This window comes from Danio rerio, chromosome 2 (assembly GCF_049306965.1).
Source record: "Danio rerio strain Tuebingen ecotype United States chromosome 2, GRCz12tu, whole genome shotgun sequence".
Classification (NCBI taxonomy): Eukaryota; Metazoa; Chordata; class Actinopteri; order Cypriniformes; family Danionidae; genus Danio; species Danio rerio.
In genome coordinates this window covers 29,482,199-29,500,261 of record NC_133177.1, presented here as the reverse complement: position 1 = coordinate 29,500,261, position 18,063 = coordinate 29,482,199, and the positions used below count along the sequence as shown (strand labels likewise).

The window sequence follows — 18,063 nt, the reverse complement described above, 5'->3', positions numbered from 1 at the left end:
CACAACAGCTCACCGTAATGAGGTCATTGTTTATCAGTCTTCTTTTTTTATCAGTCTGAGCGTCACCCCGTCAGCCCCCTGACAGTTTCCTTTAAAAACGCACTTTGAAGTTTGCTCTGAAAATGAATGTTAAAACAATATCATCTTGCAAGAGTAGAACCGTTTGACAGCTACAACCAATATTTCAGGCTGTTAGGGTTAGTTCACCCAAAAATCATTTACTTACCTCGTGTAATTTTAAGTGTTTTTTTTTTATAAACTAATTTCGATAGGAGAACATGCTTATGATTGATCACGGCTGGTCCTGCATCAGCTTCACATATTGCGCCAATCAGATGAATACTAACTTGCTATAAATAACCAGAATTTTCCACATCAGTTATCTTCCTCTTGAAGAATCTCCCCTTCCACCCATACTCCTCCGCTTCTCCTGATAGAGCGGCATCAGTGGCGCAGTGGTTAGCACTGTTGCCTCACAGCAAGAATGCCACTAGTTTGAGCTCTTACTTGGCCAATTGGCATTTCTATACGGACTCTGAGTATGCATGTTCTCCCCGTGCTTGCATGGATTTTCCCGCATTCCCTGGTTTCTTCCCACCATCCAAAGACATACATCATAAATAAATTGGCTAATCCAAGTGGCATCATAAGACAAACTCTTTGCCAGCTATATCTCTCAGCTAACACATTCACAAGCAGGGGAGTTCTCGAGACCTACACAAGCTCAAACTCTCCTCTAACCCTTCATATGGGAGGGAGCCACAGGCTCGAGGATATTCTGAGCTCAGGGCTCTCTCCCGAGACAGCATGCCAAACACGCTATATTATTAATCATCAGCTAAGTGTGAACTCTTAAAACCTTTATGGGTTTCTTTCTTCTGGGTAACACAAAAGAAGATATTTATAAAAAAGCTGGTTGCTGTCACCCATCCATTTCCATATTATGTAAAAAAATCAATGACTTTGGAAGTCAATGGGTATCAGCTACTAACATTTGTCGAAATATCTTCTTTTGTGCTCAACAGAAGACAGAAACTCAAATAGATAAACAAATGAAGGAGGAATAAATAATGACAATTTTTAATTGTCATAATTTATTCACCCTTCACTTGTTTAACAGTTGAATTAAGCATAAATAATAGTGACAGCCACTGGCAGAACCTAAATTGACCAATCAAAAAATGTCGAGTGGCAAAACAGAAGCTGAAAGAGAAATTGATTTCACTAATAGGTGTTTATTTGAAAATGTTTATTAATAGTAAATGCAATGACTCTTTCAGACTTTATAACATTTAGATTATATACAGGAGGCCTGTGACATTTGAGGGTCAGACATCTCTAAACACAATCATACTGTATCACCATTAAAACACACGAGCAAACCATATATTTATGCAAATATTATAAGTGTGGAAAAAGTACACCACAGCAAGACAAGTATAGTGGCTTGATCAAAAGTTGAGATTTGGTCCATGACAGCTTGGTTTGTCCACCTACTTGGACAGGAAGAGGCTGAGTCTGAATGACATGTAAACTGACCAGTCAGAGTTGGTTTTGTGTTTATGTGCCTGGGCTATCTAAAATAGATCCAAATATAGAACAAAATATGGTGCTCCACATATGACACACAAGGACAAACATATTAATATTAAGACAGACAAGTTGAACATTATAAATAAAAGAAAATATTAACATTTTTTTAAAATAATAATTTAAAGTAATATTTGAATATCATACTAATTCATATTCAAATGAGGGAACAAATTACTACAATTTGGCTATGATTTACTGTAACTAAAAAGAGGGAATTACTTAGAACAATATAGCCACAATTAGACTATAATGAGCATATTTAAACATAATAATTAGTGGATATTAATTCCCCATTCACAGCTTAGACTGATAACTATATTAGTGTCTACACCGGTGGACAATATCATTCTATTAATGAAAAATTATTTTGTCATCTGTTGCTTTAAATGTTTAATCCTTTTTAAATCAAGATGAACTCTGAGGAGCTTTCAGTGTTTAGAATTTTTGAAATTGATTTAACTGATATAATTTCTCCATGTCATTATTGTTTTAGACTCTTATATATATATATATATATATATATATATATATATATATATATATATATATATATATATATATATATATATATATATAGTTATAGATAAAAAAGACTGATATTCTATTTCATTTTAAACTATATCTTTATGTTATACACTGTAAAACCCCAAAAGTTAAGCTAACTCAAACCATTTGAGGAAACCGATTGCAACAAACCATTTAAGTTCAAAAACTAATCCTAATAAGTACTGTGAACTTAATCCACTTGAGTAAATTAAGCAATTTGAGCACAGTAAAACCCAATAAATGAAGAGAACTCAAACCACCTGAGTACTGTAATACCCAATAAGTTAAGGCAACTCAAACCGTTTGAGGAAACCGATTGCAACAAATCATTTGAGTTAAACTAATCTATATGAGTACTGTGAACTTACTCCGTTTAAGCTGAAGTAATGAGGTATTTAATTAACTCATTACCTTCAACTCTGAGTTCAAAACTCTTTAAATGAGTAGAATTAACTTTCAGTACATTTTGAGTTAACTACTCTCATTTCATTTGATAAAGTTGACTGTTGGGTTTTACATTGTAGTTATCGTCTTTGTTGTGAATGGTAACTTTATGCATGTCATGTGTGGTTCTATAAAAAAAAAAAAAAGAATAATCAAACAGCAGATATCCATCGATGGACACAAAACTCCTCAAAATAGCAGAAACGTATGTTGATATTATGATATCAATTTCTGTCTTTCACATACATAATTCACAAAAAATAAAAATAAAATAAAAAATCCACACAAGAATATCTAGTCAACTTGCTATATAAAAGTCCTGATTCCACCTGGTATTAAAATGTGTTTTTAAGAGATGTGAATACAAGAAGTTAGTTGAGATACATTGCCGTTTCGACCTGGTATTAATGCGTTTTTGTTTTTTTATTGAGATCCTTTCCTTTTATTTCATCACACTCTATCGTCAGGAATGCTCCATGTGATCAATGAGTTCAACTGAATGAACACACCTATGTGTCGTGGCTTAAGAGTGAGGGAAAAAGCAAGCTAATAAAATGGATGCAGATGAAAACTCCGGTTTCACATGTAATCCATGTGTTTTGGGACAATGTAACTATCTAGTTTTGATGTGCTTTCTCCCCCCATGTCCCACACAGGTCTTGTTTAGGATTAGTTGCATGGAGATAATGTGGTCGCTTGTGGCTTTTTTTGTGACATGGTGTTTAAGTCCTAAGTGTACTCCAGTTTGTATGTACATTGTGCACAAGAGTCCACATACAGTGCACATGTAATGAAATTTCCTAAATTGGACATTGTTTGTTACAATTTATAGCCACAACTCGCCCTACGTACTTGAACGGTTTTTGCAATACTTAGTTTGTCCACAAGGTGTCAACATGAACCACAGTTATTTTCACTGTCAGAAAAGAAAATTAATGAAGATGAGAAAAACTGTTGTGTGAGAACTTTCAAATATGTCCACAATCCTCTAGTGTATGTGTCGAGCACCTGTGTTTATGAACACTATCTAGCTGAGTATACTCTGAAAGGCCACAATTTCAACTGTATGTGTATGATATCAGACTCATGAAAATCTAAAGTATACTGGTCACATTATTTCACAAGTGTGCTTAACATAAAGTACTGGGTTAAATAAACTAACTACACAAGTTAAGATTGGGTTCAGGGGACAAACCTTCAGGACTGATCCTCAGCAACTAAATGAGTCCTTGATAATGATCTCTCGAGCCAGATAGAAACTAGTTTTATATAATGGTATGATAGGTACACATAATATGTACATGTAAAACCAGACTTTAAAGTAAAGTGATACCAGTATTCAACCTATCTTAATTAGGGATGTACCAATAAGGAAATGTTGATCAGTAGCCTACAGCTAATCTTTTTATTTGAATGCAGGTAACATTATAGGGCGATAGATACAAATCTTGTTTAGTCGATAAAGATAACATTGACAACAAGCACTTATCGGTAGGGCCAGACAGAATCTGCGGATATTTTTAGTTATTTCTGCACAAAATTTTGTTAAAAATCTGCTAATTTATGTGGAATGATTTTAGGAGTAACATTGATAAAACCTGATTTAAAAAATAATACCTTTTTAACTTTTATTTAATGTTTACAATGCAAATCCAATTAGACCCACTTTATTTGGTAAATAAAGCAAGTCTCTTTATAATATATCTACTAAAAGACAGAAATTATTACTTTACAACCTGTACTGTAAATAAATATTTTCATATTAGCAGATAATATTACTGAAATTGATTTAAAAACTGAATAAATATAAATTTACACACATTTACACAAGCAAATAAACAGAAGTAATGATGAACTCAAAATCTGCGGAAATCTGCACACACAGATTCTGTGTGGGCCTACTTATCTGCTAATGGCGATATGGCAGCCGATATATTGTCCGTCACAAATCTTAAAGAGATAGTTCACCCAAAAATTACATTTTACTCACTGTTTACTGACCCTCAAGTGTCCTCAAATCTTGAATTTCTTTCCTCTGTTAAACACGAAAGAAGATATTCAGAAACATGTAATAACTGACTTCCATACAAGAAAATACAAATATATGGAAGTTAATGTAAGTAACAAGTAAATGGTGAGTAAATGATGACTAAAGTCTCAGTTTTGGGAAACTATCCCTTTAATACCAGGTGTAAACATGGCCTCAAACTAAACCCTGAACTGAAAACATTCTTTATACCTTGATTAAGTCGAATATAAAAAAGAAAAGGAAATCCTGAAAATCCTGAAAGTTGTAAAACATTTGCTAATTCTTATTTAAGAACTGATTTTAGTGTGCAATGTGAATCCGACGGTCAGTGAGTGGACCATGGGTGGTCCGAGGTTGAGACCTGGTCCAGTGTTACTTATCCCTCTAAATAATCCCATTGACTTATTTACAAAATGAAGCAATTGTCATGCCAGACGTCTGTGGGTGCAGATATTCACCTTGGCCAGCAGTGAATGGTGCATTAAGTGTCTGTTCTCTGTCCACTTGTCTGGCTTTAAACACACACACACGCGCACACACACACATACACACAAAGATAAATGCTTTCTCTCAAGCTGGAAATGAGCCAGACTGCAGGATTACAAGGCGAATCTCCATCACAGAGTGTTTCATCCATCACTGCAGCACTCCAGCAGTCATTGAAAAAAAGAAGAAGGCAGAAAATAGCACGGCACGACTTCTCAGATGAGAGGATGTCCCTTATCCCCTTATATCCACTGCCGACACTCAGCGAACATCACCTCCCCCTGTTGATGTCTTTGGTCAGGGTGTTGGTGTTGGGATTATATGAGGAGCTGTTTTGGGACTGACTGAGCCGCTGTCTGACTAGGGTCCTCTGGAGCTCGGCTCGCCTAGCCAGAGCTGCCCTGAGCTGGCCACGAAACTCCTCGATCCTTCCCTGAAGCTCGTGCAGCTCCTCTTCCCATGGCGTTGAGTGTCCTGAGCAGGTCAGGGGTGAAAGCACCAGGCTGAGACTGGGATTCGGGCCACCGTTGGAACACAATTGGGTAGGTGGGCTTCCCACCAACCCTCTTCGCCCCCTTTCCGCCCCATGAGGCGGAGCTTGGAGCTGGTAGCTGTTGAGAGTCTCCAGGTTGAAGTGGACACGCTTGTTCTGCTCTTTGGCCTCTCGACCAGCCTTGACGCTCTGATTGTTCCACTTGGTTGTAGTGGTGGACGTGGAGGAGGTGGAAGGCGGAGAAGAGGACGAGGGCGGCAGGCGGTGGAGATTACAGTTCTCTGACAGGCACAAGGTGGGACTGAGAGGAACACACAGAGGCAATCAGTTTTACAAGATGGGGCGACACAGCACTTCGCAAACAGAATGCTCAATCAATGGAAACACAGAGTCACTTCAGTATGCCATTAATGAAACCGTATCCGCTCAATTTTACAGGAGAGGCCGATATTGATTTGTGTCTTTGTTTTCTAATTTCCTTTATAGCTTTTTTTGACACTACACTAATTGCACAAACTGGATCAAAGCTCAAAGACAACACTGTTATTAGTGTGCAGTCAGCTGGTATTTACTGCAAATTTAAAGCAATTTTAATTGTAAGGACTAGCTAACTGTAACCCCATGAAGCCTTCTTTAATATACTATAATATCAAACACCAGAACAATAGCCAGTATGGTGAAAGGGGTGGTTCTTTTTTCTCAAAAAGTGGACCTTTTTGCAATTATTCAATTAATTTAAATTCATGTTTATTTTTATAGCGCAATTTACAATGTAGATTGTGTCAAAGCAGCTTAACATGGTTCTAGTCAAGTCTACATTTTAGAGTTGAAGTTCAGTTCAGTTCAGTTCAGTTCAGTTCAGTTCAGTTCAGTTCAGTTCAGTTCAGTGTGGTTTAAACTTCACGGAAAGTTCAAACACTGAAGAGCAAATCCACGTTTGCTCCACAAGTCCCGATCTGAGCAAGTCAGTGGCAAGGAAAAAACTTCACCAATTGACAAATTGAAGGGAAAAATGTATATTTAAAAATGAAACACTTCATTTTCTATTTAATTATGAGGTTTAAATACATTTTAAGCACTATTTTTAGCTGACTTAGCTTATTCGTTGGTCATCATAACCAAAAATATTACAAAAAATATAACCAAAAATATTTACTAAAGATTTTGAATAAAGAAATATGAAAAAATACAGATTTCTTACATCATATATCCTTAGAAAAAAAAATATATATATATATATAAATCCGTTTTAAATGAAATCAAGCCTATTGTCACTTATTAGGCAAATTATAAATACTGTAACTGACCAGCACATTCAACTATCCTCAGTCAGAAATGGACCATTTGAATAATAATAATAATAATAATAATAATAATAATAATAATAATAACAACGTAGAGCTTTACGATTTTTCTAGCCCTTCTTTTAAAAAAAAAAGTGCATTTGAAAATTCATGAATAACAACAATACCCAAATTAATATTGAAATTCATTTTAATATGGGTCGCTTTTGGTGCTTCTCACCTTTTTATTACTCATTCTTGTCAAATATAATGTCCAAGATTTTAAATTAAAGTAACCTGTAAAATGTTTTATCGATTTAAAATAAATTCAGTAGTGAAAGATGACTTCACTTACGTCAGATTGCATGCTTTCTAGCAGCTGTATGTTGGACTTGTGAAAAACAATAGTTTGCATTGGCCAAATCTGATTAGCTGAAGTCACGCTTGGTCTTAAAGTCTTTAATGATGGGTTATTTTCACTCATTATGATGGCGCAGCAGTGAAAATAGGACAAATGAGATCATGTTTGAGACAAATTCTGGATCTTTGTCAGTGAGGGATGGGTCTTTTAAACCACCTGAACACCCCCTGACTACAGGCCTGCACACACATTTGAACACAGCAAGCATTTTTTGTGTTTAAAGAAGCTGAATAGAGGTATAATTTTGGGCTGTCAGTGAACATCTAATAGATGTCTAAGAATCCCCTAAAACTACTAGTCATTGACTAGACGGGAATGAATAACTACACATGCGAAGTCTGTCTAATTTGTGTATGATGACTAGTCTAGTTTTGGGCTGCTCTTAGACAAGGCAAGGCAAGTTTATTTAAATAGCACATTTCATACACAGTGGCAATTCAAAGTGCTTTACATAAACAGGAATAAAAAAGGCAAGTTTAGGACATAAAATGCAGACAGTAAAAATCATTAAAAACAGATAAAAACTATTTAAAATGTGTTAAAATAGGTTATAAAAGAATGAAAAAGAAAACGAAAAACATAATAGTGCAATCTGTCGGACGCAGCACAGTGCTCATACAGTAAAGGCACAGCTAAACAGATGTGTTTTCAGTCTCGTTTTGAACATGCCTAATGTTGGTGCACATCAGATCATTTCTGGAAGCTGATTCCAGCAGCGAGGAGCATAGTGGCTGAAAGCTGATTAACCCTGCTTTGACTGAACTCTTGGAACTTCTAGTTTATATGATCCTAATGATCTGAGTGATCTGTTGGGTTTGTATTCAGTGAGCATATCTGTAATGTATTGAGGTCCTAGGCCATTTAGTGATTTATAGACCAAAATAGATGTCTTAGACATCTATTAGATTTTTACTCACAGCCCAAATCAAACCTTGCTTTAGCCAAGATGTCTATGTTTAGACATCTATTACATATATTTAATACTAATTTGTGTCTTTTAGGTGTTTTAGTGTCAAACTAAAGCCGATGATTGGTGCAATGAGCGAAAATAAAATCATGTAATCCAGTCATAAAAATGCTGTGTAATTCAAAATGTGACTAAATATGTTAGAATTACACCAAGTTTTACACTCAAATAGTGCTATGGACCATTGTTTGTAATTATTAAATTACAAGAATTCAAATATTATATTATATTTGTCATTTAAACATATGTATGTTCTGAGTCTGTGTGAATAAATGATGGAGTTTAATTCACTGAAGCACATGTGATGCTTGTAGTATTGCCCGTCACTGTCATCTTACAATTTGACAACATTATGCAGAAGAAATGTATATCTGGAAAATGTTTTATGTAATTTGGGGTTTAAATGTAATCTTTCTAAAACAATACCCTTTCATTCAATCATTAAATTTTCGGTGTAGCCCCTTTAGTAATCAGGGGTCACCACAGCAGAATGAACCAACAACTTCTGTTTTATGCAGCGGATGCCCTTCCAGCTGCAACCCAGTACTGGGAAACATCCATACACACATACACTACAGACAATTTAGCTTACCCAATTCACCTATAGCGCATGTCTTTGGACTTGTGGGGGAAACCATGGAGCAAACCCACGCATAGACAAGGAAAACATGCAAACTCCACACAGAATGTTAACTGTCCCATCCATGGCTCAAACCAGCGACCTTTTTGCTGGGAGGCAACAACGCTATCCACTGCACCACCGCGCCACTTAATTCCTTTCAGAGTGTGCAAAACTTCTAAATATAAATGAGGTGTTTCTTCTTCCTCGAGTACGAGCTCCATATTCTAACTGAATTGACATATTGAATTTGAAGAGCCAAGCCTTCTGGACAGATCCTCAGCAACGAAATGAGTCCTCTGCAATGATCCCTCCAGCCAGCTCGAACATGTAATGCCAGGACAGACTGGGACCAGCAGTTCTATCATGAAGGACGCTCAACATGCTTAAGGCCACTGATAAATCGGTCATCTAAACTGGCTAAAAGGCAACTCTTCTTTCTTTGTTTGCTTAGACAGGAGGAAAAATGGGCTCCTGACTTAGCCTGGTGGTTTCTTCCAAAAAAAAATTTTTTTTATACATTTTTTCTAATACTTTTCTGATGATCACAGTAAAGCTGCTTTTACACACTCTGTATTGTACTGTGCAAAGTGCTATACAAATAAAGGTCAATTGACATTTAACACAAAACAATTCTAAACTTAAAAAACATTAAGAAAATAGAAAATGTATTTTATATAGCATTAATGAAATCATTTATAAGAGCATTTATTTAGCAAATTTATAAAGCTTTTCCGTTTTCCCCCCATATTGCAGTATTTTGCAAATCAGCTATCTACTGAATAAATATTTAAAAGCAAATGAAACAGTAATATAAAAATATTTATTTTGTTATGCTGTATATTAATAAAGGGTATACAGTTAAATGCAAGCATGGTGGTTATTATGCTAAGTTATTTGACTAGATGATGCGATTAACATATCATAAAGAATTGGCTGAATCTAGAGACGTTTAATAAATAACTGTAATTTGACATTAATAATGGTGTAAAATTCTATGAGGATAATGACTGTGTTCAATGATCCTTTTGAGAACTATGGTAATGGTCTAATTCGTTATCCAATAACCATAACTTACCATCTGTCACTGCTCTCAGCCTCTGACTTCCTTTCATCATCACAACCCATATTTATTGCACGGTGGATTTTCTGTAAAAAAAATAAAAATAAATGCACAATAAGTCAATGCACACAATGCTGTGTGTTTGCATTTAGGCATGCATGTTTATATAAAACTTTGGGGGAAATAAGAAACCATTTATAGGACCATTTTGACTAAAAAATAAGTATATTTTTTGTATTATTCTTTAAACTGCTGATGACATTTCCCAATAACACTGGTGACATGCTTTCAGATAACTGTCTTTTTTTACTTCAGAAGAGAAACCAATATTTGGTGGTATGAGATACAATCACAAGAATTATATAACAATTTTAAGAAAAAAAATACATATAAATAAATAAAAAATAACTTGACTTTTGACTTTTTCATCTCTGAAGTAAGCTGAAAACCTGTAACCATTGACTTTCATAGTATTTGTTTTTCCTACAGTAAGTATATCTTCACCTTAGAATTATAAGGTTCTATCAGACGTTTTTGTCAAAATTGAGTTACTCACGTATTCGTATTAAATGACAACTTATTTACATTATGTGATTTTTTTCATAAGTTGTTTACATTTTAAATAAAAAAAACTAAACAAAAAAGGTGTTATCTACAAAGTCGAACTCGAAGAAAGTTTCTTTCTGTGAGCCAATCAGCATTTAAATTGCACGCACGAGAATCCGATTTCTTTGTCATTTCACCAGATTGCTACGTTGACAGCGAGAAAGACCAGAAAGAAACAAAAAAAATTTCCTCTCGAAATTGCTTTTTGACATTGAGATAAAAAAAAATTTAAATTGAAATGACACTGAGATTAAATTTTCTGACATTGAGACAATCTTTTGACATTGAGATGAAATGTTAAATTTTAAATTGTCGAAAACGAAACAGTTATTAAAAAATTATATATATTAAATGTAAAATATATTTTATTTGTATATATAAATATAGTCAGTGAATCATTTTTAGTGTTTATTAAACTTTATTAAACAACCGATTCGCTCAATGTCTGTTGTCTTTTAAAGTCTTAAAATTTGATATTAAAGCATTGAAGGGCAAATACTTCATTTCATTATTGGGGCTTATAATTAAATAAATATAACTCAACAAATCATATAAAGCATATAATTCAATAAATATTACCATGTTAAATACATAAAATTACACATACAGTTGAAGTCATAATCATTAGCCCCCCTTTAATTTTTCCCAAATTATGTTTAACAGAGCAAGGAAATTTTCACAGTATGTCTGATAATATTTTTTCTTCTGGAAAAAGTCTTATTTGTCTTATTTCAGCTAGAATAAAAGCAGTTTTTATTTTTTAGACACCATTTTAAGGACACAATTATTAGCCCCTTTAAGTTTATTTTTTTGATAGTCTGCAGAACAAACCATCATCATACAATAACTTGCCTAATTACCCTAACCTGCCTAGTTCACCTTATTAACCTAGTTAAGCCTTTAAATGTCTCTTTAAGCCGTATAAAAGTGTCTTGAAAAATATCTAATCAAATATTATTTACTGTCATCATGGCAAAGATAAAATAAATCAGTTACTAGAAATTACTTATTAAAACTTTCATGTTTATTAATGTGTTGAAAAAAATCTTCTCTCCATTGAACAGAAATTGGAAAAAAATAAACAGGGAGTCTAATAATAAAGGGGGGCTAATAATTTTGACTTTAACTGTACGCACTGGACATTTTTTAGTTCCTTTCTTAATCATCCCTAAACATTAAATAAAAGTTAAAGAAAGCAAAAAATTAACTTTATTAAACATCAACATATTGTTATACCACCATTTTTTATTATTAAATTAATAAGCAGACTGATTGAATTTTTTGAAAAGTAATCCTTCAACTAGAAATGCAAAAACTTGCAAGCTCAATATCTCAAAATCATTTAAAACGCAGACAGAACCTTATTAATCCTAGGTGACAAAATGGTTACAGGTTTTTAGCTCTCTTTGAAATATTTTCTTTGTTGTTCAACAGAAAAGAAGAAACTCGAGTAGTGAGTATAAAAATAGAGTAATCTTTCATTATTTGGTGAACTATTAACAAAGAGCATGTTGAATTTCAAGTCAGTTTTCAATGTTCCAACACTAGAGGGAGCAAACGCTCTTGTTTTATTACAAAAACATACCTCACGGCATTATCACAAACATATTTTTATGAAGCAAACACAATCAAAATAATTTAGTTCATTGGCATCACTATATCATTATTAGCCTCTTTCATGCACTCATCCTCTTGTGAATGCTATTTCAGCATGCGTTTGAGTTCACCTGGCTGGTGTGGAGCCAGTATTTGAACCTCTGCTGGTGACGGAGGTGAGGCAGGATGAATCTGAAGAAAGCGTGTTCCCCCAGAAGTGTGAGTAAAGCTCCTGCTACCCCGACACACAGTAACACGAACAGCCCAGAGAAATGCTGGATGCCCATCTGCAGAGTCTACACACGCACACACACACACACACACACGCACACAATAATCGATAAAACACACAAGCACACAAGAGAAAATCACAGCCTATTACAGATCTGTTGTTGACTCAACCATTCCCTAAGAGGGAATATTATTTTTAACAGTAAAGTACATATACCAATAAAATCACAAATATATCACATACAGATCACTGTGAAGAATAGTTTAGTTAATTGATTTATACAACTAAATTTCGTAACGCCAAGTGCTGTACACATATATGAATACAAAAAAACAACTAACCATATAAAACAAAGAACAAAATTAGTTACAAATATTATCACAGGTAATTAACAGCATTAACTCTAGCCCATAAGCTATTTAAAAAAAATATAATGTATGTCTTTAAAATTTTAAATCAAAATAATCAGAGCTTTAGAGCCAGGTAGGTTCCCACATACGAGGAGTTTGTTTTCATGACAGAACTTCTACAGCTCAACAGAATTACAGAGACAGGACAAAAAACAGACAATCAATATATTTTAAAAATAGAAATAAATAGTGAATGCAAATATACAAAATGACAAGTGTGTGTACAAGCATATTATATATATATATTGTTATATGTGCAGCTGTTATGTGCAAATTGGCATGTATTCAGTCATTCATTTATTTTCTTTTCAGCTTTGTCCCTTTATTACTCTGGGGTCGCCACAGCGGAATGAACTGCCAACTTATCCAGCATTTGTTTCACACAGCACATGCCCTTACAGTTGCAACCCATCAGTGGGGAACACCCATACACTCTCATTCAAACACATACACTTCGGACAATTTTAGCCTACCCAATTCACCTGTACCGCATGTCTTTGGACTTGTGGGAGAAACCAGAGCATCCGGAAGAAACCCACGCGGACACAGGGAGAACATGCAAACTCCCCACAGAAATGCCAACTGACCCAGCCGAGGCTCGAACCAGCGACCTTCTTGCTGGGAAGCAACAGCACTACCTACTGCGCCACTGCGTCACCTAGCATATAAAGTATATGTTCAAATAAATAAGGGTATAGGTGTTTAAAAAGTACCCAGGTAGCAAAGAATTCTGGCCCAGATTTGGCATAAAGCTGGCACAACAGGCATTTATTCGGCACTGGCATACAACATGTGGGCCAAACATGGCCTGGTTTTGGCAGAGGTGGCATCGTCTTTAAGGTGGCACACAAGACTTTGGCCAGATGTCAAATTTAGTATTTGGCCCAGATGGTTTAAAAGTGGGCCATGTAGGTTTGGCCTGTCTTGACCCACATTTAAATTATTTTTGAGTAAAGAAAAAGATTCTACCAATAAGGTCGCTTCGAGAAAAAGGCATGCCCATAGCGTGCCCGAAGCCCAATGCTTCATGCATTTATCAAATGTAATTGCAGTAATGACATCAACATTTCTGGCCCAGTTATGGATTATTAACTTGGCTTAGACTTGGCCCAGATATGGTCCATGTTTGGCCCTTGTCTGGAAGCCAGACTTGGTCCAGTCATGTACAGAAACTGATTTACTACGGCATGTGGGCCAAGCAAAAGCTGATTGTGTGGGCCAGAACTAGGCCAGAAAAATGTTGCTATGTGGGTAGTGATGTTGCTTCACAATCACTATCATCAGGTCTTCATGAGAAGGATTAAAGGAATGCTCCTTAAAAAAAGACAAATTTTTAAACTAAATTTATAGTTGAATGTATTTTTTATCTATTCAGAAGATCTGGCAGGAGCACTTAGCGCTTAGCTTAGCATAGATCACTAAATTGTATTAGACCAGGGGTGTCCAAACTTGGTCCTAGAGGGCGGTGTCCTGCAGATTTTGACTCCAGCTTGCCGAAACAAACCTGCAGGGATGTTTCTAGACTGCCTAGTAAGAGCTTGATTAGCTAGCCCAGGTGTGTCTGATTGGGACTAATTGGGAACTAAACTTTGCACGACACTGGCTCTCCAGGACAGAGTTTAGACATGCCTGTATTACACCATTAGCATCTTGCTAAAAAAAATAGAGATTATATAATTGTATTATTTAAAGCTTGACTGTTCTGTAGTTACGTAGTCTACTAAGATTGACAGAAAATAAAGATTACTCATGAGTCAAGCTTTAAATAGGTAAATTATCGAAACTCTTTGGTCAGTTTTAAGTGAGATGTTATTAGTCTAATCCGATTCAATGACCCACGCTAAGCTAAGCTAAAAGTGCTTCTGTCAGATGCACAATATCAGCTGAATGAATTCAAATACAGTAAAATGCATTTTAATTAGACTTTTTCAAAAAGGTAGAGTGGTAGAGGAGGCTGATTACAACTTGTAACACAGTTACAACTTGTTTCACAGCTGAGGTGCTACCACTGAAAAAGCACGATTGCCCTTAAGTTTCAAATACATCAAAGGTATCAACAGCAGTAGTTGGATGACCTTAAAGTTCTGTTAGTTACATTGTATGAGAGAAGATCAGATAAGTAGGGTGCCTAACCTGCCATAGATTTTTCAACAAACAGTAATTTGGGAGGCCAAAGGATTTAAAAAAAAAAAAAAACAAGAGTAATATTCTCTCTATTTGGACCCTAAATTTTGTACCATCTGGAGATGAGCTAAACAAAAATTACTAATACCCAAATATAAAGAGTTACAATAATCCAACCAATGCATGTATGACAGTCTTTTAGACTTTCAGTTCCTTAGAAGAAATAAAGATTTTATTTCAGCAATAATTCATTCATTCATTTTCTTTTTGGCATAGTCCCTTTATTGATCTGGGGTCACCACAACGGAATAAACTGCCAACTTATCCATGTTTTTACAGCAGATGCCCTTCCAGCCGCAACCCAGTACTAGGAAACATCCATACACACTCATTCACACACATACACTTTGGCCAATCTAGTTTATTCAATTCACCTAGAGCGCATGTCGTGGGAAACCCACGAAAACTGATGCAGTCAAGACTCGAACCAGCAACCATCTTGCTGCTGTGAGGTGACAGCACTAACCACTGAGCCAGTGTGTCACCAGCAGTAATTCTAAGCTGAAAAAAATGCAGATTCTGGATCTGTTCAACACATTTGAATGCCAGATCATTAGTTATACTCAAATTCAGAGCACAGGTTCCTACTGTTTGTGTTATAGAACATAACGTTTTGGAAAGGGTAGCAGCAGATTCAGAACACCCAGAGATCATTACTTTAATATTGGAATTGTTTCATTGCAAAAAAGTTTTGCCATGCAAGTTTTGTCTTCATTCACACAGCCAATCAGAGACTGGAGAGATATACAGTTGCAGGTTAGGAGGATAGAGCTGCAAATCATCTCCATAAAGATCACATATTCATTCTTTCATTTTCCTTCAACCTAGTCTCTATTTTAGAGTTTGCTACAGCGGAATGAACCAACAACTATTCCAACATATGTTTTACGCAACGGGTGACCTTCCAGCTGCAACCCAGTACTGGGAAACATCCACACACACTCATTCTTACACACTCATACACTACAGCCAATTTAGTTTATTTCACCTATAGCACATGTCTTCGGACTGTAGGGGGAAACCGGAGCAGCCGGAGGTAACCCATGCCAACATGGGGAGAACATGCAAACTCCAAACAGAAATGTGCCTTGAACCTGTGTCCTTCTTGCTGTGAGGCAACAGTAACCACTGAGACCCCGTGCCAAAATAAGTTTGCCTACAATTACGTTTTATTATGTTTTATTTTGGTGACACACAACACAAAGGTTTTATCCTGACTGATTCTTTAAAAAGTTCAAAGAGGGTGTAAATAAATCCATTTAAATCAAGTGGATTATTACAAGTCTGCTGAAAAGACATGATTGCTTTATTTGTTGAACTGTTTTAATTCAGGCTTTTACAAGCACTGATTGGCACCTGGGGCGAGGCAGTGGCACAGTAGGTAGTGCTGTCGCCTCACAGCAAGAAGGTCACTGGGTCGCTGGTTCGAACCTCGGCTCAATTGGAGTTTCTGTGTGGAGTTTGCATGTTCTCCCTGCCTTCGGATGGGTTTCCTCCGGGTGCTCCAGTTTCCCCCACAGTCCAAAGACATGTGGTACAGGTGAATTGGGTAGGCTAAATTGTCCGTAGTGTATGAGTGTGGGTGTGAATGTGAGTGTGGATGTTTCCCAGAGATGGGTTGCGGCTGGAAGGGCATCCACTGCGTAAAAACTTGCTGGATGAGTTGGTGGTTCATTCCGCTGTGGCGACCCCGGATTAATAAAGGGACTAAGCCGACAAGAAAATGAATGATTGGCACCTCCTTGGTGTGCATGAACAAACTTTGTTGTTTCTTGGGCAAGTTAAAAAATGCCAATTAACATGCAGGAATGAACCTCATTGGTTGTTGTGTACACAGCAAAAACTGGGGAGTTAAAATTTTGATGTTAAATCTTTCTGAGTTAATTTCAACTTTAAAAATGTAATTTTAATATATATAATGTAGAATCGTGTCAAGTGCTGGAGTTAGAGATACCAAGAAAGCACATTTGAGCTCCTGTGACTACATTTTAATGCATGTTTAATGAATGTCTATTTTCATATAGGGAATGAAGTCTGTCCACCAAACCATGCCTTTTCAGAAGACTTTGATTATAATTTCAATTCATGTGGATTTTTATTTATTTATCTATTTATCTATTTATTTATTTATTTATTTATTGTTTGTTTGTTCATTTAATAATTCATTGGTTCATTTATTTATTTGTTTATGTATTTATTTATTTATTTTGATTATGAATATTTTTAATTTACAGAGTTCTGGTTTTAATCGCTCAGAATCCATAAAAAGATAGGTTCATTTTCTTCCATGGTAAACAAAAGTCTTATGATTTTGAATCAACATGAAGGCAAGTAATGGTGAATTGTGATATTGCAACTATTAAAAAATGTATAAAAAATATAAAATAAAAAATATTTAATGGGCAGCTTATCAGCTAATTCAATGTTGCAAAAGATCATAAAGACTGGAGTAATGATGCTGAAAAAACTTTAAAATCGAAACAAAAATGTTATTTTAAATTGCAAGCTCAACAACCTTTGATCCCTATCAAAGAACCTTGCTGAGCATACGAACATTTATGTTAAAAAATAAATGAAAAAAAATATATAGGCCTATAGCTAGATCAAAAGATGTACAAGATTTATATAAGATATAGACAGTGTACTGCCAATAATAGAAGAAAATGAACAATTTTCACTGAGATGATGTTGCTCTCCGAAATTACAAGTACATGTCACAAGTAATTAGAAAGAAACAAAGTAACACATGACATTTGGAAGCAGAAAGCCTGAAATAGAATTTTCAATAATCTTTTTCTTTCATTTTTTTTTAAAAGAGTGTACTAGCTGGGAATATTAACAGGGCTGTACTGAGGCAAAAAACTTCACCCCTTGGATATATATAAGACCAGCCTGACCAAGCACTGAGGGTTTAACTCCGCCGGCTACTATTGATAGCCATTTGAAAGTAGCGGATGATGCAATAGATCTTTTGTGTAAGCAATGTATAAATCACAATAATACTTCATTTCATTTTATAGTAGATGGTTTTTACCAGCGCTCTTTTTTTTCTTCTTAAATGTGAATCCCGCCGGTTAGCTTTCTCCAGGCA

The 18,063-nt window shown here is 35.4% G+C and overlaps 1 protein-coding gene across 1 annotated transcript in view; it reads right to left on the bottom strand.

Annotated features, from left to right (window-relative positions):
• Nucleotides 1-3,964: 3,964 nt before the first annotated feature.
• The window catches only part of grin3ba (glutamate receptor, ionotropic, N-methyl-D-aspartate 3Ba), a 97,538-nt gene continuing 83,439 nt past the window's right edge, over nt 3,965-18,063 (bottom strand). The window contains exons 7-9 of the mRNA XM_021467383.3: nt 12,278-12,442; nt 9,960-10,030; nt 3,965-5,892 (exon numbers count right to left, since the gene is read on the bottom strand). Of these exons, the coding sequence (XP_021323058.1) occupies nt 5,370-5,892; nt 9,960-10,030; nt 12,278-12,442 (759 nt within the window). The 3' untranslated portion in view covers nt 3,965-5,369. The remainder of the gene's footprint in view (nt 5,893-9,959; nt 10,031-12,277; nt 12,443-18,063) is intronic.